Below are 23794 nucleotides of genomic sequence, written 5' to 3' on the forward strand. Positions count from 1 at the left end.
CTGACACTTCCTAGAATTCCTCGTTAAAATTAAATTGAAAAATAATAATATTTATCTAAATTTATTGAAATTTCTTAATTCGAGAGATTTGATAATTTTTAACACAAAACTCATAATATTATAGTGAAACTTCATTCCTAAAGGTTTTCTCAAGCTATTGATTTGTTATTGCTTGACAATTTCCTAGAATTTATTTATTAAAATTGAATTAAAAATTTATTAATATACATGCAAATTTATTGACAATTCTGAACTAGAGAGAGCAGAAGATTTTCCACAACGACTCATCCTGCGCAGTGAACCTGAATGATTCAGTCGGTTTAGGATTTTCCCAAAATATTATTGTCATTACTCGACACTTTCCCAGAACTCACTGGTGAAAACTAAATTGAAAAATACTGTAACAATATTTATCTAATTTTATTAAAATTTCTTAATCCGAGGAATTCGAAGATTTCCGGCAATAGCTCAATTGCATCAGACCACAATGTTGTGACCGTATATACAGGGTGTTGCCTTGAAGTGGGGCCAAACTCACAGAGGAGATATTAGGCATCAAGAAGAACAAAAATTTGCCATAGAACATGATATCGTAAACCACGTTTAGTCGGTGAAAATCACAAAAATACTTATGAAGGGTGTGACAAAAAGTCCAATAATAATTAGAAAAACATTTATTTGACAGCATGATTACAAGACAGCCTGTGGTGTGCAAAATAAAGTTCAATAATAAGTACAAAAACCATTTACTTGACAGCATGATTACAATACAGCCTGCGCAGCACAGTTCAGTGCCAGAAAGTGGACGAAGAAAAATGATTACAGGAGTTGTTCGAAGTTGCGATCACGAAGGTTATTGCACAGCCGACAGAACGGAGTAACGATTGTCAGACACACTCAAAGATATCGGGTGTGCTGGCGATGCCACTGCACGATGAAAAACTGCGATTTTCACTGACGAAACGTAGATTGCGATACCATGTTCTATGACAATTTTTGTTCCTCTTGATGCCTTATATCAAACCTCTGAGTTAGTCGCCACTTCAAGGCATCCTGTATTCATATTCAGCAACATTAACATTTTTCCTCAAGCTGTTGATTTGTCGTTACTTGACAATTTACTAGAAATTACTCGTTAAAACGAAACTAAAATATATATTAATATTTATCAAAGTTTATTGAAATATTTTATTTCGAGTGGTCCGAAGATTTCCTACAATGACTCATCATACCACATTGAAAACTTATTCCGTCGGTTTAGAATTTTTCACAAGTTGTTGATTCATCTTACTTCACACCTTCCCAGAATCTACTCGTTAAAAAATTAAACTAAAATATTAATATTTATTTAAACATATTGAAATTTCTTAATCCGAGAAATTTCAAGATTTCTCACAATGGCTCAATTTCATCAGACCGCAATGATATCTTATTAAACCAGTTATGATGTTTTGCTCAAGCTGAATGTTTTGTCATTATTTCACACTTTCCTTCAATTCACTTAAACAAATATCAATATTTAACTGAATTTATTAGAATTTCTTAACCCTTTAAGCGGCATAGCGGAAATCACTTAACCCCCTATAAAAAGGATTAGCTTTTTCTAATTAAGTAGGCTTTCTTCCGATTTTCAGCAGGTGCAAAGTAAAGGTTATAGGAAATAGTGCTTCATTGAGAAATCAACTTTAGAAAATATCTGGGCTTTTCGATGCTTTAATAAAGGATTTTGAGTAGATAGATAGATAGAACCGCTCACAACCCCGGACTGATGCAAAGCACCTTACTTCCGTTCCCTCAAAAGAGGCAGAGTTGTGTCGGAAAAGTTAGCAAAGATTTATAGTAGTGGCTCCCCTTGCCCCGTGCCCGCAAGTTTCGAATTACTCGCGTCGTTCTCCCCAGGAAGACAGCCATCAACCAATGCAACATACAAGCCATCTGACAAAAATGGGTGACTGAATCCAATGACTAGGGAGAAAAACTGCACGTGCGCCCAGTGGCACATAAGGGCCGGAGACCACAGCCTGGGATTCCGAAAGAAATGTGGAAAAGACTTGTGTGCAAGAAAGAAGAGGAAGAAGCTGGCAAGTTGAAGTGGGAGAGCTTTGAGAATGATCAAAACACACAATGCACAATGTATACAAATTACATATATACAGCGCCTCGACTGTGACGGGAAACGAAGAAACAAAGCCTCCGTCCACAGTGCTGAGCAGTTTTGCCTGTCCAATTGCAGAATATGCAATATACACACACACACAGAATTCACACAGAGCCTGCACTGCAACAGGAATAATCAAACAAAGCCTCCGTTGACAGTGCTGGGCATTCACATTTGAATTACATGCATACATTATTTACTTTACAAAAATTTCCCTTTTTTATACTATTGGGAATGCACAAAAACATTACTCTATGAAGGTAGTATTGGGCACAAATATCACCATGAGCTCATACAAATATATATTCAAGGTTACAAATTACTATCATACTATAAAAGTGCGGCGGGAACAATCAAACACAGCCCCTGTTCACAGTGCTGGGTGGCAGCGATCACATTTGAATTACCCACACATATTTACATAATATATTTATATAATATACGCTAATTACATAATATAAATTTCCCTTTTTATAATAATTGTTGATACACATAAACATTACTATGTACGTCACATATTCACAACAAATGCCATAATGAGCTCATACAATATTCAAGGTTACTAAACCACCATCATACTATGAAATTGTATATACAAAAACATTCATAAATTATACAGGGTGTATTACTCAAATGTTATGGTTTAGGAGCCCAAGTGCGCCCCTCTATATGGAACCCGCATCCGTTTCAGATTCCACTTCCGAATCACTAGTGGATTGTTCACTACTTCCAGTTATTATCAAAATAGTTTCTTTATAATTTATCAGATAGCCCAAGACTTGTTGTAGTTTCCTCGTTGCAGATCTTTGAAAAATAATTTTCCGTTTCCACAAGATCTCTCGTCCGTTCGGTGGCGCCTGTAAATGGTATCCCTTTGTGTACTCACACTGTGTCACATAGTGTATCACGCTTCCCGGATGGCCGCATCTACACGTACTGGTCCGGCTGATTCCGAACCTCCGCATGTATTCACCGAATGGACCGTGTTCTGTGAGGAACATTACTATTTCTCGCGGCATGACTTCTTTCATTTTACCCACTTTTGGTATTACGTCGAAGACTTTTCTTCCAGTTGTGCATATTTGCCAATGGTGTTGCCATTTCTCTGACGCTTCTTGCAAGAGCAGATTTTTAATGTAGGATGCCGGTAATTTCATTAGGTGGTTTTCATGCTGATGTTTTGTAGCCTCTTTTGCGAATTTATCCGCCATTTCATTCCCCTCAATGCCTACATGAGCTTTCACCCATCGTATTGTAATCTTCCTTTGGTCCATTAGTGTTTTTCTAATGTCATGCACTAGGCTGTAAGGGGATTCTACGTCTCGTATTGCCTGTATACATGACATGCTGTCTGTCTTTATAGTTGATTTTCCTGCACAATTTTTTGCATAACTGACCGCCATCCAGATTGCGTATAACTCTGCTTGAAATACAGTGTTGTTATTTAGCAATCGGCAGTTCCATTTGTCTGTTACTTCACCCATGTATATACTGATGTAGGCGGCCCCTACGCCATCCACGGTCTTTGAACCGTCTGTGAAAATAATTCGATGTGTTGATTCTTCTACATCTGTGGTCAAGACCTGTGTTGGCAAAATATCTTTCACCGGGTGATACGTCCATGGTGGATGTTTATGCTCTACATCTGTAGGAAGATATGTTACATTGTTTATATTAATCTCGCGCTTTAGCCTTAAATTTGCTTTCTGTACTTCGTTTTCCAAAAGTATATGTAGAGGAGGATTGTTAGTTAATACTTGTAAAGCACTGTTTGGTGTTGTGGAAAAGGCTCCAGTGATGAATAGCAGGAATTTCCTTTGAAGAGAGTCTACTTTTGTTCTTAGTTGTTGTTTGGGATCACCGAACCATGCGATAACACCATATGCTATAATGCGGATGGCGACAACTTTATAAAGCGTATTTCTAATTTTCGTATTAATGCCCCATGCAGGACCAGCCATTCTTTTAAAATTTTGTAAACATTTCTGTGTTTTCGTGATCAGATAATTCACATGTTTGAACCATGTCAGGTTTCTATCAAACATTATTCCTAAATATCTGATGTTCATATTGTGTCTTATTGGATTGTTTCGCAGTCTAATGGTTGGTCTTCCCTTTTTGTGAGAAATCCATAAGTAATTGGATTTGGAGAATTCGATTTCTAATTTATTTTTTGTGAGCCATGTATCCAACAATACCATTGCTGTTTTTGCGTGCTCGGTGACCTTGCGGATTGTTGAATCACCAATTACCATAGCAATATCATCCGCATACACTTGAATCTTTATATTTTCTGGCCAGTTTTTCGTAAGTAAATCATTTATGACAAGGTTCCACAGCATAGGCCCACTACAGGAACCTTGAGGGCACCCTTTTGTTTGAATTATAGTGGCCTCACCTTCATCCGTAAAAAGGGATATCTGTCTTTCTCTGATTGCATCAATCATTGTTCTTCTCACATTGTCCGGCATTGAGATGTTGAGAAGTTGCCTTACTATTGTTTTATGTGAAATGTTATTGAAAGCTCCCTTAATATCTATTGATATTAGGGCAACATCTTGTTTTTGGCTCTTAAATGTTTGTATGCTGTCATGAATCTTTGATAGTGCTGTCTCCGTCGAGAACCCTTTTCTGAATCCATGTTGTTTATCGCTGATCCACTTCGTTTTCTCGATGTAATAGTTGATTCTTTGTGTCAGCAACTTTTCGAGAATTTTGCCCACTGTGTTTAGAAGAATTATTGGACGGTATGAACTGATATTGTTCGGATCTTTTCCTGGTTTTAGAAAAAGTATCAGTTGCCCTTTCTTGAATGCTGTAGGGAAAATATTGAAGCTGAGGCATTTATTGAAGAGAGTCGGGAAAAAGAACTTGTGGAAAGCATGTATACTTTTAATCAATGCGTTTGTTATTCCATCAGGACCGGGAGCTTTTTTCACATTTAGTTTATCAATTATTCTATTAATTTCTTGAATTGAGAAAGGTGGATCGTTTCTGGTATCAGTATTCTGCTTATTTCTTGACTGCATTACAGTATTTTCATTTTCCCCATTATTTTTGGGGAAAATTTCTTCTAAAATGTTTTGGGCAGCTTGCAAAGATGTTGTTGGATGATCAGGATTTACGAGGAATGTTTGGGGAAGAAATGAGCTTGTATTTGTGACGGTCTTGTATGCTTTCCCAAAAGGCTCCGTCGCCTTTTCACAAAATCTCATCCAGCCTTCTTTTTTTGCCCTGTTGATTTTCTTTTTGTATAATGCAATTTCTTTTCGATATAATTGCTTTAACCTTATTTGAGTGTCTGTATCATTTTCTCTTTCACACCTCCTCTTTAGTGCTCGCAGACGTTTCCTTTCTAACGTTAGTTCATCATTCCACCACGCGAGGTTTTGAATTGGTGAAGGTTTCACTTTTGGAAATGTCTGCTCACACATGTTAGTAATATATGTCATTAGTTCCTGGCATATTTGTTGGAGGGTTTTGTTGTCTTGACATTTCCTCAAATTGTATTGTATTGTTTCAATTACGCTTTTTGTTTTCAAGATAAAAACCTTTAGCTTCCTCGCTGTTATTTTATATCGTCTCTGTGGCTTTTGGCAAATAGTCACATTCGTTTGTATATAAATGTATTTATGTCCGCTGAGAGTCACTTTCTCGTCCACTTTCCAAGATGTATTCAGTAGTGTTGCATGCGAGTTCGTAATAGTCACATCCGGCCATCCTTTCCCATAATCCGTCTCGAAGGTGGGAGGAGAATTACTATGGTTGAGAAAATATAAATTGTTCCTATTAGAAAAATCAATGAGCTTATTTCCTCTAGTATCTGTTCTATGGTCTCCCCAGAGCGGGTGATGACTATTGAGGTCGCCGCACAACAATAAGTTCGCTTGTGTGGACAGTTTCAATAGTTGCTCCATTTCTTTAAGAACATTCTCAACACAATCTTTTGGTGAAGAGTACGCACTAGCTAATATTAGATCATGTTGAGGCTGTGAGATTCTAATCGACGTGATGTTGTTGCTCGTATGATATGTCATAGGGTGAATGTCTGGATTGAGCACCAGGATTGCCGCTTTCCCATTTCTGGACATCCATCTTTTCCATCTTTTCGGAAATCCGCGCAGTGGCTTCCCTGATATTCCTGGCTCCTGCAAGGCAATTATGTCAATCTTATCCTTGATTGCTGTATCTACAAGCAAGTTTATTGCCGCTCTAGTTCGATCTACATTTATTTGTAGTAATTTGAGATTGCCCATTGGAGATGGTGTCGTTGAAGAGCATTGAATTTGCTCTTGTCGACATAATCTTGGGTGTTTTTCCCGTCCGCTATTTTGACCTGTTATCCGGGAGTTGGCTATTGCGTCCTTGATGCTATCTTGAGGCATTGTATATCAAAAATGTAATATAAAAATAGTTATATATGATAAGCTACCTGACTTATATGTGTAGGAAAACGATGTGTTATCTTGTTATCAATTTTTCAAGTGTAACTTCAACTTGAAATTGTTCGCGACTGCCGAACTTATCACCTTTGCAGCCGACGAGTCTGTACATATCAAAGTGATTTGACCTCTATGTTCATCTATTCTAGCAGTAGCAATGAGCTCCTGTAGATTGCTGTATTTTAACTGTTCTTCTAAGTCATTCATAACTTGCTTGATGTCCTTTTGGTCAATAGCGTTTAATGTCAGTTTAGATTCATTGATATCGGCATACTTATGCACGGTATTACAAGCTCTTGAGGTTAGATTTCTCTGGTTAGCACAAGAGATTCCTGCATATGTAGTACGACTGCTTCGAATTTCACTACGATTCTTAAGATGACAACGATTGTAGAAAACCAAGCCGGATCCAAATCTGAATGCCGAAGAGGCCTCTCTCTTATAATTCTGTTCCTCGAATTCATAGACAATATCACCCAAGAGGTTTGGATTTTTCTGATACATTGCTGTTGTTTTATTATTGAAAGTACGTCCATAGTTCTTGTTATTTGAAGTTTTAACCCCTGCATATGTTTGCGGTTGAGGTCGGTGCTGTTTAAAATCATCGGTCCCTGGGCACACAACATATATATACTGCCGGAGGCTTCGGTTGTTGAGTATAAATCTTTGGATGTTTTTACAGTCTTCTTTAGTGTAACAATCAACTGCCGTACCATTTCTAATATGTCTGATGTTGTGAATTTTTTTCTCAAATTTTTTGATAATAATTTGGTTGTTACTGTTACTTTGATGTGGTTGAGCCAATCTGTTCTTGTATAACAGCACTGAATAGATTTGCCGATTCTTGTTTTTCCTCTGCTTCTTCCTGTAGCTGACTTCTTGGTAAGGATTTTCCGTATTGGAAGAGATCTCGTCAAGTATGAAATATGAAGATGAACTGTCATTCAATTCATCTAAGTGATTTGATATTACAGAGTCCTTTTGTTGAGGAGGGGAAGGTATGGGAATTGATATCTGTGTGATTTTTTCAGAATTAGTCACAATGGGCAAATTCTTCTCTGCCGATTTTCTCGCAGTTCCATGTTGTTTTTCAAGGCATTGCCCTTGTGGTGATGGGGAGTCTGTTTGTGTCAAACCACTGAGTTCTTGTTTTACAGTCTCCTCAATCCATTCCACAATAGAATCTATCATAGAGTTGGTTTTTTCCAGTGACGCTGCAGGGAGGTTGTAATTATTGCTTAACCACTGTTCAAGTCTTGCCCGAGTTCCAACTCCAGAGATGTAGGTGTTGACAGCTTTAATACTAGTTGCAGTGTTAATTGATGTGGTTGCAGATGGAGATAATGTAACTTTCTCTGATTGTGGCAGATCATGCGATACTTCTGGAATGTTGGTGTTGACTCCAGCCTCTCTGTGAGTTTCTTTGGCGACATCTATTTGTGGTTTTGGAGGTTGTTGTGGTGCTCTGTTGCGCATCTCACCCATATTGCTAATCTGCTGTTGGAGAAGTTTCTCGATCTGTGGTTGAGCTGAGAGACGGTCTTGGTGCGACTGAGTAAAACAATGTGGTGTAGTCGAAGTGAGCGTTTGTTCCTGAGGAGAAGATATTTTTGTTTGGCAGAAGTTGTCCCTAGTAGATTTGAGGATGTTGTCTGCCCAGATATTGATTGCATCAATTATTTTATTGCTTCTTTTGCGTTGTTTAGCGGAAATGCAGAACCCTACATTTCCTCTGGCTTTATCACTTGTATAGGAGTTCAAAATTTCCCGAAGCTCCTCCAGGAGTACGTGTACATTTGGTTGGAGTGTCTTATGTGCTGAAAAATCACTTGAGATTGAAGTAGTGGCACCCATCGTTTTTTGTGCATATACTTGTTGACCGTTGAGTTTGGATATGACTTCAGATGATGCTTGTTGAGAAGGTAAGGTTACAGAATTATTTTTACTCAAATTATCACTGGATTGCATTTCTGTTATCAAACTGGGCTTGAGGAGATCCTCAGAACCTCCTTGACCCCTAGATATGGCAAGGTTCTTGTCTTTTTCCTTAAGTCTTGATGAACTTCGTCTGACAGGTTTTTCAGCTGAGTTGGGTGTTTCTAACCGACGAGAAGTTTTTTTGGTATTCTTGGTCTGAGAGCAAGGTTTGTCTTCATATTGAGTTTGTCTTTTCACCCTTATCTCAAGGTTCTCTTTTTTTCCCTTGGAGGTTTTTAAACTTTCTGTTTCTTGGGAAATGTTCATATTGGCAGCATTGTTCTCCTCACTCCTTTTCTTAACTTGAGACTTGACGTTTTGTTTACCAGACCTTTTCTTTTTTTTTCCACTCTTATAACTTTTGAAATTTTTATGTGAAGTGAGGATTTTGAGTAGGCGAGATACCTCGTCAGTGCAGCTTAAAGGGTTAATCCGATAAATTGGACGATTTCCTTCAATAGTTTAATTTCATCAGACAGCAATGGTTATTTATCGCTTTACCTTATTCAGACAGTTAAAAATTTTTCCCAAGCTGTTGATATGGCATTACCTTACACTTAAAAAAAAAAAAAATTCAAGTGCTAGAGAGAGGATGGAGGTTTTTGATAATAATTCAAGGTTAAACAAAGAGGGGAGCATCGGGGGAAAGAGGGCTAAAAAAGCGTATACGATGACACCACTGCCAATAAAGAAATGTTTTATATCAAAAAATAAATCAAATGTTTATTGCAATGCGCCTGTCATAAGCTGCTATCGTGATCAGTGGCTGAGACTGAGAGAGAAGACGTGATGGAGAACAAAAAAAATATAAAAAAAAACAATAATAAAATAAAAGAATGGTATGCGGTGAGAAAAAATAAGAACGACCTAGAGAAAAAAATAGTCCAAGCACATAACACACAAAAACGAGCTCGGTAATAAAAACAAATCACCATCGACGGGGGCCCGTCGCACCTTTCTAGTACCTTACTTTTCGTATTTTTTTTTATATACACGCACATTCGGTGGTGTTTGTTGGTGTGCGCAGGTGAAAAGAAGGGTTAGTAGTATTCGGGAAAATAAAAAAGAAGCTGGAAGAGAGACGGTCATGTATGTGGTGTGTATGTGCGCACGCGTTCCGTAGTACACATCAGAAAAGAAAGTAGATAAATAGTGCACGGGAGGCAGGTGTACCTGGGCGAAAAAACGTTCATTGCACCTACCATGAGAGTGCGAGTCGTTCCTTGAAAACCAGGAAACGTCGAAGTGTATTCGGCTAATCCCGGAGTCCAACAGAGGCCGCTCTCGTCGGGCGCAGGGGCACTCTCACCAAAAATAAAATCAACAAAAATAAAGAGAGAATCGTCTCTTTTACGTGTTTTAGTCCGCGTTCGATAGAACTAGCGAGAGAAATGGGCAAAGACTCTATCAGTTGGTAACTTTGCTTTGACAGCGTCGGACCGGGCACAACAAGAGCATGAGAACAGAGACACGACACACGACACAAATCACTACTCATAACTGAGCTTAGCACGCACTCAGACGTACTTCTCATATAATGCGGTGCATTGGCTGAATATATTCTCACTCTCTCACTCGTCCTGTCTCTCGATAGTTTCGTTCTTAAATTATTTTTTTTTGTTTTTTTTGCTTTTTAGTCGGAAGAAAAAAATAAATAAAAAGTCATGGTGCTTTCATGTAGACATTCGGCGATGGACGTCCGCAACATCGAACGAGGAAACTTTTATTCTATGTGACTAAACATTTTTCACGATCCTGTCTTCGTTTGTAGTGGTCACTGCAAAAGTCCGTACACCATGTGTCTGCTGTGCTCCGGGCTCTTCTGTTGCGTGCCTTTCAAGCCTCTGAGTTTGTGCTGGTCATCTATGGCCCAGGTCAGTCGATTTTTTTAATTTATCGCTTAAATTCATAAATATTTATAATCGAGTGTTTAATGGTTTAAGTATTGGTTCTTTAGACAACAAAACGAAACCTAACAAAAATATACTTTTTATGATAACAATCGTAATTTCTTATCGGCAATGTACCGACAGTTTCTAGTTTTTTTGATAAAAATTTTTTCTTTGGGTTGCTGAATTTTTAAATTTTTATTTAACATCTATATTTTCATGGATATTTTTTTTCCAGCCACCTCGTGTGGCCTTCGTATTTGTATTGGTGTGTTTAGGATAATAAATGATTAAATTGTAAATGTTCTAATCAGAAAATATTTTCTTTAAAACTATATTTTAAGTAAAATTTTATCCAGGTATGAATCACGCCACACACCTGAAAAATTCACAAATAGTGGCAGTGATCTTATGCATGATTATTCGAACTTATATCAATGAATGATCGAATCGTGTATCAATAATAGAAACTCGAAGTGATTCAATAAATTTCAAGGAAATAAGTCTCATCAATTAAACCTTCGTATGTTTTTAATTTTTTTTTTATTTTGGATAATCAATCATTAATATTTATGAGCGTTTTAATAGGAAAATATATATTTTTTAAATTATATTTCAAGTAAAATATTAATGTCCATATATATCATACCTGAACAATTCACAAATATTTTAGCGGCAGATAAAAGAGTGATCTTATTATCGAAACCTATATCAATGGATGGACGAATCGTGTATCATTATCAGAAAATCGATGAGATTCAATAAATTTTCGAGAAATACGCCTCATGAATAAGCTTTCGTATTTGTATTGGATAATCAATCATTAATTTATAAGTATTCTAGCAGGAAAATATTTTCTTTACAGTCACATTTTAAGTAAAATTTTAATGCCCAGGTTTGAATCATACATGAAAAATTCACAAATATTCTAGTGGCAGATGCATGAGTGATCTTATTATCGATAGATAGATCTTATATCAATAGATGGACGAATCATGTATCAATGATAGAAACTCGAAGAGATTCAATAAATTTCCGGGAAATAAGCATCATCAATAACGCGTGTATTGTGTATAGAATGATTTATTTCCTATAGAAGGAGACTAAAAGGAAAATGTGAAAAAAGACTAGGTCTTTGGTTCGTTTCGATGATGGGATTGATGGATTTCCCAGTTTTGCTTTTGTGCTTGTCTAGACGAATGGGCAAAAATGAATGAATGACATATAACACGTACTGTGTTTGCGAAAAAAGGTGAACAACACGCGGAAATCAATAATATTCTCCTGTTTCATTCTCCTGCTATATCCGTGTAACTTGGTTTTTTTCATGAGAAATTCCATGCCAAAGAAATTTTTCGAGATGGTCAAAGATAGTCTCTCGCTTTTTTTTTTTTCAAATATTTTCACTAGAATGTAGTTGTTTGTGTTTGGTATGTTGCAATCATTTCGATCGAGTTCTTTTGGTCGGATAGATACAAAGAATGAAAACATTGAGCAACTTCGAATTCTGGGTCTTGTTCAACAAAAGGTTTTTAACTTTCCTCTAGCGTCCAAAGGATTTACTTGAGCTTCCTCTTTAGAACTGAAGCTCAAGTCACAATGGATTGGTTTGTTTTCGTTTTGCTACAGGAAATATGCTTTCATGAGAGAGAGATTCTATATAGATTTATAAACGTCATGAATCATACATCTGATGCTTTTTTTGATCCATCTAAAGATTGGAATACGACATTTTAATATCAGAGCAGTGTTTTAGAGGACTTTTAAAGGAACAGCTTCATATACCGTATAGTTTGTTAGAACTTATAAAAGAAAAAGGTAAGGTTATAATTTTTTGTTTGTTCGTCTGTCGTCTTCACTTCCACTACCAATGAAGGTACACATATGTGCACCTTCATTTTTAACGGTTTTTAATGATTTTGAATTGTTTTAATGATTCTTTTTTCAAGCCAAGACTTGGGGTATGCATAATGGTGCTTAACGCAAATGATCTTAGTAAAGCTATTGACCCTAATTAATTTTTTCAATATTTTTTTTCTTTTTAAAGGACATTTTGACATACAATAAACTGAAATAAATCAAAAAAAGTTTTTTTTATGGTTAGTTTTGGCTTAGGTTTGAAGAGGCTATAGTTTTTCGGATACGAGTAGACTATGCACTACTATAATCCGATAATATTCATATCTAGTCATTCAGTCTCCCATTGCCTCATATATCTAGAACGTCGTGTGTTTTGGGACCCTAATCCGCTAAATTCTTCTTATGTACCCCTGTTGCGGAGAAATGTTTGACAGATGGATGAACAAGTAGGGTGCTACCCTCCAGTTTCTCGGATTCCGGAATTGACGTTTGTAGCTGTAAGGAATCGGCTTTAAGCAATAAATCTTGATTAAGTATTGCCCGATCGTGCAATGGTTGGCTCGATAACTTCAACCCGCTCTAATCTCTGATTTCTAAATCGATACTTTGCCATCTTGCCGATGCAATGGTTGTTGGTATTTTTTTCTCTCTCATTCCTGTCCTTGGAGATGAATTTGATTGTATATTATCTCATTTGGGAAAATTTACAGTAACTTAAATACACAGCAACCGATGAGAGCACGCGCGGAAAGTTTTGTCGGTTTGAGAAACTCTATCTCTCTGCTTGAAACACTTCTTTCCCCGACAGAAAATAAAAATAAAAAAATCGCTAAAAAAAACACCATTGACATGGTGAATGCCGTAAAGTTTCTATTTTATAGGTGTTTTCTCTAACCACGGGTACACGAACCCCTTGGAGTTTCTTGGAGAGATTTCAGGGGATCAGGGAGCTTTGATGAGAAAACAATTAACTCATTTTTTTACATTGATGTGTACTGAATATTATTTTGTAAAGGTGTCCGTGACCTTCATTTTATTGGCATGAATTTCATGTTATTGGCTCAAATAGTCTGTGGAACTCAAAATGTTAAGAATGTCTGTTCTAGACCAGAGAAACAATTCAGACCCGATTCAAATTGCCTTAGTAAATTGCCTTACGGCGATATTTCTAGACTTGGTGGTATATAGAGATATAGATGGCTTCTTTCTCAGCCAGAGATATCAAGGAAACAGTTATTTTCCGGATATTATGCTGAGGTGAGCTCGGAAAGAAAAGTCATCACGTCTCCGCCGGGACTCGAACCCAGACCTCTTGCATACCGGGCAAGCATGCTACCATCTACACCACTGGAGACACATGAATCTGCCTTCCTAATTTCACGCACTGTGTCGTGAGGCGCTGAAGTAGAGGCCTCTTGCCCGGTATGCAAGAGGCCTGGGTTCGAGTCCCGGCGGAGACGCGATGACTTTTCTTTCCGAGCTCACCTCAGCATAATATCCGGAAAATAACTGTTTCCTTGGTGGTATATATTTAAAAAAAGCACTTCAACACTCTTTCAACCTACAATCTTCGTGAATCCACTTTATATATAATGAATAAGTTGGACTGAAAACATTAGTAAGAAAACACATTAAGTTGGGAGTTATTACGATAACACAAGTGGCATCAAATAATTACTGATGAGAAAAAGAGTTTGAAACTTTTGCAATGTAAGTTAGTTGACGATTTCTAGATTTCTCCCGTTTTTCACTGAGGAAAAGAGTGGATATTCTCAGTTTCTCTCTTTATAAATAAAATTAATTATAATTTACAATAATCGATAATAGTAAATCATTGCGAGGTCTATAATTCTAAATTTGTTTCATTATGAACTCTCTCTGATGGTCTTATCTAGTGGTCTTCAACAACCGGGCCACGAACCTGTGCTGGTCCAATAAACATTTCGTCTATTTCATGTAGCCGTTACAGAAGTTTAGAATAAATAAATATAAAATACCGTCTCAAGAATTGATTTTTATTTGCCTTAACCGACAGAGGTCTGAGAAATATTCGGCTCATTTTCGCCGGTGTGTGAAAATTTCCAACTATTTTTACCGGTCCGAAAGTGTAAAAAAGATTGAAGATCACTGGCCTAATCAGATTGAGCTAGGGTGAATCTTTAGAGCTAACTACGGACAGATCAACAACAGACCAACAGCCACACAAAAACTGGTGCCGAAACCACACTACTGACGGAGACGTATAAATTTGAAAAGTTCCATTATGAACATAGACAAATATTCAAACATTTGAATGGCCCGAAATTTGCGAGTGAAGAAATGAAGCCGCTAACTTCCTTAGTTATTCTCGTTCAACAGCATCTGGAGTCTCCAAAGAATGGCAGCTAAGCCAAAAAACTTGAGCTCAAAGCGGAATAGTGGATGAAAATTGCTTGTGAACGAAATATGTGCCAGGCGACTGACACGCATTGTGTGCGGCAACAGAAGAGCTAGAACGCAAAGCATATTCGTACGTTCTACAAGACGGATCTTGAAACGAATTGGTTTTAAAAGCTAGCGACCAACAAGAGTCCCTTTGATTTCGCTTCAAATGTTCATGCGGGTAGTGGTGGAATCACAGTCTGGGAAGCATTTTCCTGGTATGCTCTTGGTCCCTTATTTCCATTGTGGAAACATCCGTCAATGCCAGTGCCTACCTTCACATCGTTGCTGACCACGTGCACCCGTTTATGACAATAATGTTTCCCGATGATGATGGCTACTTCTAGCAGGACAATTCACCCTCCCACTGGACTGGGATTGTCTCAGATTAGTTTGAGGAACATGATTCAGAGAGTTTCAGCTGCTTCAATAGCCCCCTCAGTCACTCGATCTCAACCCAACTGAGCATTTGTGGGACGAGGTTGAAAGGTTTGTTGGTATCGCTGTGAAAATCCTATGTTGCTGTAACGTCATCGGACCTTATGTTATGTCGATGTGACGTCACCGCTAGTATTGCATAAAAAAAAATGCAGTTGACGACACCTCTTCGCTTTTTTCTATTCAACATTTTACATTATCCCCGTTATCCGTTTTAAGTTATATACTTTTTCACATGTCAACCAGTTTGTTAGTTATGTTTTAAGTTATGTTTTAATAAATTAATCGTGTTCAGTTTACCGAGAGATCTGGAGTAGTTTCAAATATGAAGTCAGATGAGTAAATTAATAATTGTTATTACCATGTGCTTCTAAATAACAATGTCTTGAGGCCACATCCATGGTGGTACAAAATGGTGACCCGAACGAAGAGCGAGTCGTCAACCGCATTTTTATGCAATACTAGCGGTGACGTCACATCGACATAACATGAGGTGCGATGACGTTACAACAACGTAGAATTTTCACAGCGACACCCACAGGTCTGTTAAAAGCTCCGAAACGCCAACTTCCAAACTGAGGGAATTAAGAACTGCAAGTTCGTTAGCATGGGCTAATATTCCTCCTCAAAGGTTTCAGCAACTTGTAGAGCCCATCCCTAGAAGAATATCCGCTGTCATAAAAGCCAGAGGAGGCCCCATACGGTATTAGTGGTGAGTAGCAGGGTGTTTCTAATTTTTTGGCCACTTTCATCAATACATAATTGATGAATTTCAATTTTTCAAGTCATACGCACTGCATATGTTCGAACCTTGTTAGCACGGCATCAACTCAGCAGTAATATACAACACGATCAAAATTTCGTATCGACCCCAAATAACCGATTGCATCAGACACACAGAAAAAATAATAAATAAATAAATATATATATATCCGTTTTCTCTCTCGTCTAGTTTAATATCGAATTATACGTATGTAAGTAATTTATAATCGAAAGAGTAAGTTTCCTTTCGATTCATGTCTATCGTAAGCCAACTAAATCAATTGTCTTTATTTGTCACCCTCGAACTGGGACTACAGATATAAATGCCTTCTGTTTTTCTTATTATCGTTATATATATATATATATATTAGGAATTCAGGAGTTCGGTCAGACAAGCGAGTCCTAATAATAAAGCTTGTCGAAGGAAAATAAAATGACTCGAGGAGCTTTTTCCTACATTTTTTTTTGGGTACACTTCTTATTTATTTATTTATTCCATAGAGAAGGGCGTGAAAAATCTTTGCCATTTTTTCCTTAGTTCTCGTCGTCATCTTGTTCCATCTAGAAAATATTTCGCGAAGAAATAAAATTGATTTTTTTTTCCTCTTCTCACTCAAGAAAACACGAACTTCTTGAAGCGTACTGTCATCTTTTCCTTATATGGCCCTTTTTCTTTTTTTTTCTTCTCTTGTATAGAAACTTATAAGCAAGCTTACGCGTTTCCTTAAAATGGACTGTATATAGAAAAAAAAAAATAGTATAAAGTACTCCGAGAGAGAGATTTATTCAGAAAATATATTAAAAAAATATATATGAACTTTTTTTTTTTTTTTTTTTAAATCTTTTTTTTTTTTTTGAGAATTTTCTTTGTTACCAAACATTGCAGTTTTCCATAATCTTGTAAGTCCCTAGTTGCTTTTATTGTTTGTATAGTGAGCGCGTGTGTTTACTTTTTTGCTGTTATTCTGAGATAAAATTTTATTTTTTCTTGATTTGACTTGAAAGATTCACGATGGTTTTTCGATGTTTGTATGAATAACCAAAAGGCATTTTTATTGAATTTTTTTATAAAAAATGGTGAAATATGTATGTAAATTTTCTCTGCAAATTGCACAAATTTCAGAAAAATAGACATGCTATATGTACCTCAATAGATAAAAATCCAGGTATTTTATTGGCTTATCCCGTTCACGTGACTCCGTATCGTGTAATGAATGGTTCTAGCTTATCAACTTACGATGACAAGCTAGAAGACAAGTTGTAGAATGATTGTATAAGATTTCTTTATGCATCTCTCATTGCAAAACACAAACTAATCGTAAAGTAATTACAGTCATCACGCTGTATAAAAACATTAGGATTGGTTAAAAAAAAAAAAACTTGACAAAAGACTTGAAAAGGTCACAATGGTTCTTGGTGTTTACATGAATGACCATAAACATTTATTCAACTTTTTTTGACCAAAACCGAGAAAAAATGATCAAATATTTATGTAAAATCTCTGAAAATTGCACAAATTTCAAAATATTAAGTCAAGCCACATGTACCTCAAGAGTTTGAAATCGAGGTGTTTTATTCACCGTTCACGTGGCCCTTCCGTATCGATCAATGATTGGTTCTAGCTTATCAACTTACGATGATGTAGTGAAATGACTTTAAAAGATTTCTTCATACCGGGTAAGCAAAAAGTCCGTAGAAACTTAAATAACTTCATAAAAACCTGAAAAATAACGGAAATAAAAAACGGTTTGTAGGGTTTGTAGGGTTAGCATCGCTAGGTCATAGGAATTTTTTTAAGACAAGAAAAAAAAACCTAAAAAAAAGCCGATAGGTGGCACTGACGTACACAAGTACCACCAGTAGTCAAAGAAAAGATACGCAAATACGCAAATAACGAATAGAATATCTCCAAATCGTTTATTACAGCAGTATGTGTTTTTCACATGACCACCGCCACATGGGATAACACATTGCAGGCGAGTCACAAATCCAGCAACGGCAGAGTGAAACAGGTCACATACACAGTTTACAACGGTGAATTGGTTGTGGATTAGGAGCGCAAGTTCTTAAAACTGCCTCATTTGCATATTTCCACTAAAGTCGTACCAGCGCCTCCTATCGGCTGTTTTTTAATTTGTTTTTTTCTATCTTAAAAAAATTCCCGTAACCTAGCGATGCTAACCCTGCGCAAACCGTTTTTTGTTTCGGTTATTTTTCCGGGTTTTATGAATTTTTAAAGTTTTTACGGACTTTTTGCCCACCCTGTATCTAATGGACTATTTACCCACCCATCTTCCATTGCAAAGAATTAACTAATCGTGATGTAATTACGGTAATCACGCTTTATAAAAACATAAGGATTGGTTAATACTTGAGAGATTCACGATGGTTTTTCGATGTTTATATGAATAATGAAAAGACATTTTGAGTTATTCAATTCATTGAATTGTTTCATTACTGAAAGAGACAGAAAATGGTGAAAAATGGTGAAATACATATCTAAATTTTCTCTTGAAATTACAGGAATTAAAAAAATATATATATTCATGCTACATGTACCTCAAGAGTTGAAAATCAAGGTATTTTATCAGCTTATCCCGTTCACGAGTCTCCGTATCATGCAATGATTGGTTCCAGCTTGTCAACTTACGAAGACAAAGTAAAATGACTGTATAAGATTTCTTTTTATGCATATGCCATTGCAGAATACTAACTAATTGCGATGCAATTACAGTCGTCACGCTTTATTATTGTAAATCTCAAATTGTAATTTTTTTTCCTTGACTCGACTTGAAAGACTTACGATGTTTTTTGTGTGCATGTGAATTGAATAACTGCGAAAGACATTGAATTTTAAAACATTGAGGTATTTTATTGGCATAAGCCGTTCATGTCGCTCTTGTTTATCGTGTAATGATTGGTTTCAGCTCATCAATTTATTATGACGTAGTAGAACGAGAGTATACGATTTTTTTCACGTATCTTCTATTGAAAAGCACTAGCTAATCATGAAGTAATTACAGTCATCACGCTTTGTGAGGACAGTAGAGAGGTTTGGTTAATACTTGAAAGATTCATGATGATTTTTCGATGTTTACATGAATAACCAAAACACATTTATTGAGATTTTTCACTGAAACAGATAAAAAATGGTGAAATATGTATTTAAATTTTCTTTGAAAATCTTATAAATGCCAGAAAATAGTCATGCTGCATGTACACCGAGAGTTAAAATCAAGATATTTTATTGCCTTAACTCATTCACGTGACTCTTCCATATCGTGTATAACACGATTGGTTATCAACTTACGATGACATAGTAGAATGGCGCAGTATAAGATTTCTTCTCATACATCTTTCATACTATAACACTAACTAATTGTGATTTAATTACAGTCATTACTTGGATTGATTAATTCTAATTGGTAAAATTTTTTTCTTGGTTCTACTTGAAATATTCAGGATCGTTTTATGATGTTTATACGAATAACCAAAAAGGCATTTATTGAATTTTTTTTACCAAAACAGACAAAAAACGTTGAAATACGTGTATACGTTTTCTTTAAAAATTTACACAAATTTAAGAAAAATAGTCATGCTGCATGTACCCCAAGAGTTAAAATTATCAAGCTATTTTATTAGCTCAACCCCTTCACGTGACTCTTCTGTATCGTGTAATGATTGGTTCTAGCTTATCAACTTGAAGTGACGTTGTAGGACGATGGAGGTATAAGGTTTCTTCATCGCAAACACAAAGTAATAGTCTTTCTGATGTAATTACAGTCATCACGCGTTATAAGAACGTTAGGATTGGTGAATCGTATCTGTGTATTCACTAAATACGTGTATAAACACTATTGAATATTTATTCAAAGGAAAAAAAAAAACACAAACACGCATCGGCAGTATTGGTGATACTTTACCCAAGAGGAATTTAACAGATGCGTCTAGAATGTTTCCGTTTTATTATTATTATTTATTTATTTTGCTGTAAGGTATTCCTTGGAATTGGAAAGCACTTTCTTTCCATTAAGCGACAAAGGTTACGTCGACATCGATGTATATTGCGGATATATTTTGATCGTTACGTGCCGTGCATAAAAACTCAACAGCATCATAGGAAAACCGATAGGAGAGAAAAAAAAAGGGTGCGATGTACTCTCTATCGTTTTCGTTATTTTTTTTTATTATTTTTATTATTTTGCGGGCCGTTTAAAACCCATTTCATGCACTTCTAGCGTTGACCTTCCATCGCGATGAACGACGTGACGTGAATAGTTTTGCAGGTTTAATGCAATGAGCCGATGCACGAATAAGCGTTTAGTTCAGCAGCGAATGAATGGATGAAAATTCCAAATGTCCCATGTTCACATTTTGAAGTTTTATAGTGAGATTACTTTTTATTATTATTATGGTAAATTTATCTAGTCTCTCTATTGCACTATGGGTCTGTATTTTCAATTACGTTCATTACCGAATTGATCACCATCATGATGATGTGTGAGCCTTGTTTCTTATTTTTCCTGTGTTTATATAGTCGTATACCCACCAGTTCAACTTAAGATTAGCCCTTTGAATACAATTTCTGTGCGAGAGGCTCTGAAGAGTGATCTTTTTTCCTATACCGAAGAAATAAATTCTCTCGGGAAGCATAGGTTTATAGAAAAATGAGTAGCCGAGAGTGTGAAAGAGGGTATTTTTCCAAAAATGAAGCCTACTTGTCATCTTCAGATGCTCAATTGTCAGAACACGTTTCGATGTTGTTTAAGATTGACATTTCTAAAAAACGTCAGTTTCTCTGAAGAGGTCTTTATCTATCACTAGTGGCTGTCAACTTTAAACGTTGAGTTGCCAGGATGAAAGGTTCAACTAATTCATTCCCTCATTCTGAACACAAGTTTGGCTGTCGTAATTTTGTCAACAATAGTACGCGCCTTCAGTATCATATACTGTATGATTATCAGTATACAGAGAGTCCTTAAGTTCTAATTTAGCCTTTATCTCTTAAACCGTCCGTCGTAGCAGCGGTATGGCTTTAATTTAGAAAATGCTCAATTGCTTAAATGCTCACGTGTTGCGAAATCACTCTATACCAGTTTTGAGAGTGAAAATACAGTGTTTCGTAAAATAATATTTTTTTTTTATACGGTACCCCTGTCCTTTAACTTCCAATTAGAAAGTTGCTGTCATGTCTCTCCTCATATCAACAAAAAATTCCATGTTTATAAGTGCAATAATCACTTAGATATTTGAATTCAAAAAGCGGGGAAAGATTGGGAAGAAAAGCACAAAATAACGGACATCTCTCCTTTTCTTATTTTATTCTGTTCTTTCCCAACTTTTCTCTATATATAATTTTGAATTCAAATATCTCATTCAATATCACACTTAGAAACATAGACCTTTTTTTTTGTTGACCTCTGGAGAGACAATGCAACTAATTTCTAATTGGAAGTTAGAGGACAGAGGGATCGTATGAGAATTTAGATTTTTTTATCTTATGAAACATCATGTTTTCACTCTCAAACTGATACAAAGTTATTTCTGAACTCATTTTTTGAGCATTGTTTAAACTAGAACCATACCTTTAGGACGAATGGTTGATAAGATCAAGGTCTACTTATAGGACACCCTGTATATGCACTCGTAAGTGTATAGTAGCAAGTATTGCAATTTTTCTAGTATCAATACCCACAACAAATAAATAGATAAACATGAGTCGCTTCTCCAACTCATGGTATCGAAATCTTATTGAGCCTCATCAAAGAAGTTATTATCCTTGTAATTATTAAATAGAGAATTCCGAGTTTTCGTGCATTCTGTGAAGCCCTGATGTCTGTCTCCACAAAGAAATTCTTCTTGGGAGAGAATCTTTGCTCAAAAATGATGGTAAGATTCGATATTTTCCTGCAGAAAAGATCACTAAGGAAAGAATCGATCCCGGTATTGCGTGCGGGAAAAGCTCAAGTGCTTTACTGTGCCATTTATACACACAATACAAGTTTTAAGAACAGACACAGGAAGAGAGACAGCTAAAGAGAAATATCATGCGACTAGAAGAAGTTCTGGATGCGTTAGCTACATGGAATTACTTTCAGAGAGTATCTTACTTGAGTATATTTCATTAGATAGATCAAAGTATCTCATGGCACCAAGTAACTGCAATGATTCACGTATCCTCCAGACTCTGTTGAAAGATTAATTCCATTTAGGTATCTTTCACTCTTATAATTGACTTGAGAATTATTTTATTTGTTTTTTTTCAAAGAAAACATTTAGCCTGTGTGTGGAGTGAAATGTATAGTACGATCGTATAGCACAGAGTTTCTCAATCTATGGTCGGCGACGATGGTCCAGGTGGTCCGCAGGCAGACTTGATCATATTAATTCTAACTGAATGAAAAATGTTTTTATTGATGTAATGTGTGGTTTAAGTAAAAATTAGACCTTCATACTCAGGATAACCATATCTAATTGAAGAAAATACTGGAAATTGCAATATTAAATATGAAGTAAATTGTAACCAAAAAATACAATTTATGACAAATTTGCTGAAGAGTCAGGAAGTAAAAGACAGTAGCAAATCGCAATAAAATGAAATGTATTTCATGAAAAAAAAAATTCATCATTACTGCGGACCACTTTCATTACGGGAAACTATGATCTTAAATACTGCAAAATACGGGACAGTGCCAATTATCCCCAAAAACGTTACCATACGTTTGCAAAATCGCCAACTGTTGCTGAAATAGCTGAAAATTATAAATCAGTCGTAAAGTGAAAAACTACTGGGACTCACAGTGAACTGAAATGTAGTTCATGTGAAAAACGTTGAACATGACGAAATATAAGATCTAAGATGAGTATATTAGTGATAATTTATATGTTATAAAAGTTATCTAATTCGAATAAGCTTCGTTGGAAAAAAACGGGACAATTGTATGAAATCGGACAAAAGTACAGAATGTCTCGTAAAATACGGGACACATGATCCCGCTTCTCATGCTGTAAATTAGAGGTCCGTCGAATTATCTCAGATATTTTACCGGTCCTTAGATTCAGAAAGGTTGAGAAACGCAGTTATAGCACACTGCCTCTCACCTCGAGATAAATTTCTCAAGAGGTACTTATACACGGTACGGCTTTTGATAAGTACCTCATCGGGTCATCAAACAGGGTTAAGTCTAATGACAGAGAACATTGCGTCTCTTTATTGTGGAGGTTGAAACAGAACTTTTAAATTTGACTGACTTGGGCTTAGATGCGAGATAATTGGAACAAAAGCGAGACTTTCAATTACTTTTGCGAAGGAAAATTCCAGTCTAATGGTACCTGACTTATCCCACCTTAGCTTTTTTTTTTAGCACGAGAGGCATTCCAAAACACGAAACCTTAATTCAATTATTTCAGGAAAACAGGAGAAAAAAAGTAAAAAAAGTAGCTTGCGGTGTTCTATGTGTTATGGGCCGCTAAAGCTCACGTTCAATACGTGCTTTTCGTCCGAAACTTCTAGAATGCTTGAGGCACGTTCTGTTTTAACGTAAATAAAAACTAGAACTGAACGAAAGGAAAAACTTTCGTTGGTCAGCGAAACGCACGAGCGACCAACAAGAAGTTTTCCATATCGACTTTTTTTTTCATTATTTATTTTATTTATTTATATTGCGACTGACTTTAAACACTAAAATTTCAGAGCAAACAGTTTTACACTTGTTCCCTTAGTACAATTATTATCGAATTTCTAACATCAGACCGATTTTTATGAATAACTCGAGGTCAACCTCTTCGCTCCAGAGGTACACGTGTGTATTTTCATTTCAAACGGTTTTTGATGGTTTTATGTGGTT

General features: G+C 36.2%; 1 protein-coding gene across 1 annotated transcript in view; it reads left to right on the forward strand.

Moving 5' to 3' along the window:
* Positions 1–9939: 9939 nt before the first annotated feature.
* LOC149085298 (uncharacterized) overlaps positions 9940–23794 on the forward strand; it is a 160689-nt gene continuing 146834 nt past the window's right edge. Inside the window, exon 1 of the mRNA XM_089233236.1 lies at positions 9940–10451. Within this exon, the coding sequence (XP_089089362.1) occupies positions 10374–10451 (78 nt within the window). The 5' untranslated portion in view covers positions 9940–10373. The remainder of the gene's footprint in view (positions 10452–23794) is intronic.

The sequence above is a fragment of the Pholcus phalangioides genome, unplaced genomic scaffold (assembly GCF_987345545.1).
Source record: "Pholcus phalangioides strain wild (caught in Gottingen) unplaced genomic scaffold, Ppha-v1.0 ptg000007l_1, whole genome shotgun sequence".
In the NCBI taxonomy this organism is placed as follows: Eukaryota; Metazoa; Arthropoda; class Arachnida; order Araneae; family Pholcidae; genus Pholcus; species Pholcus phalangioides.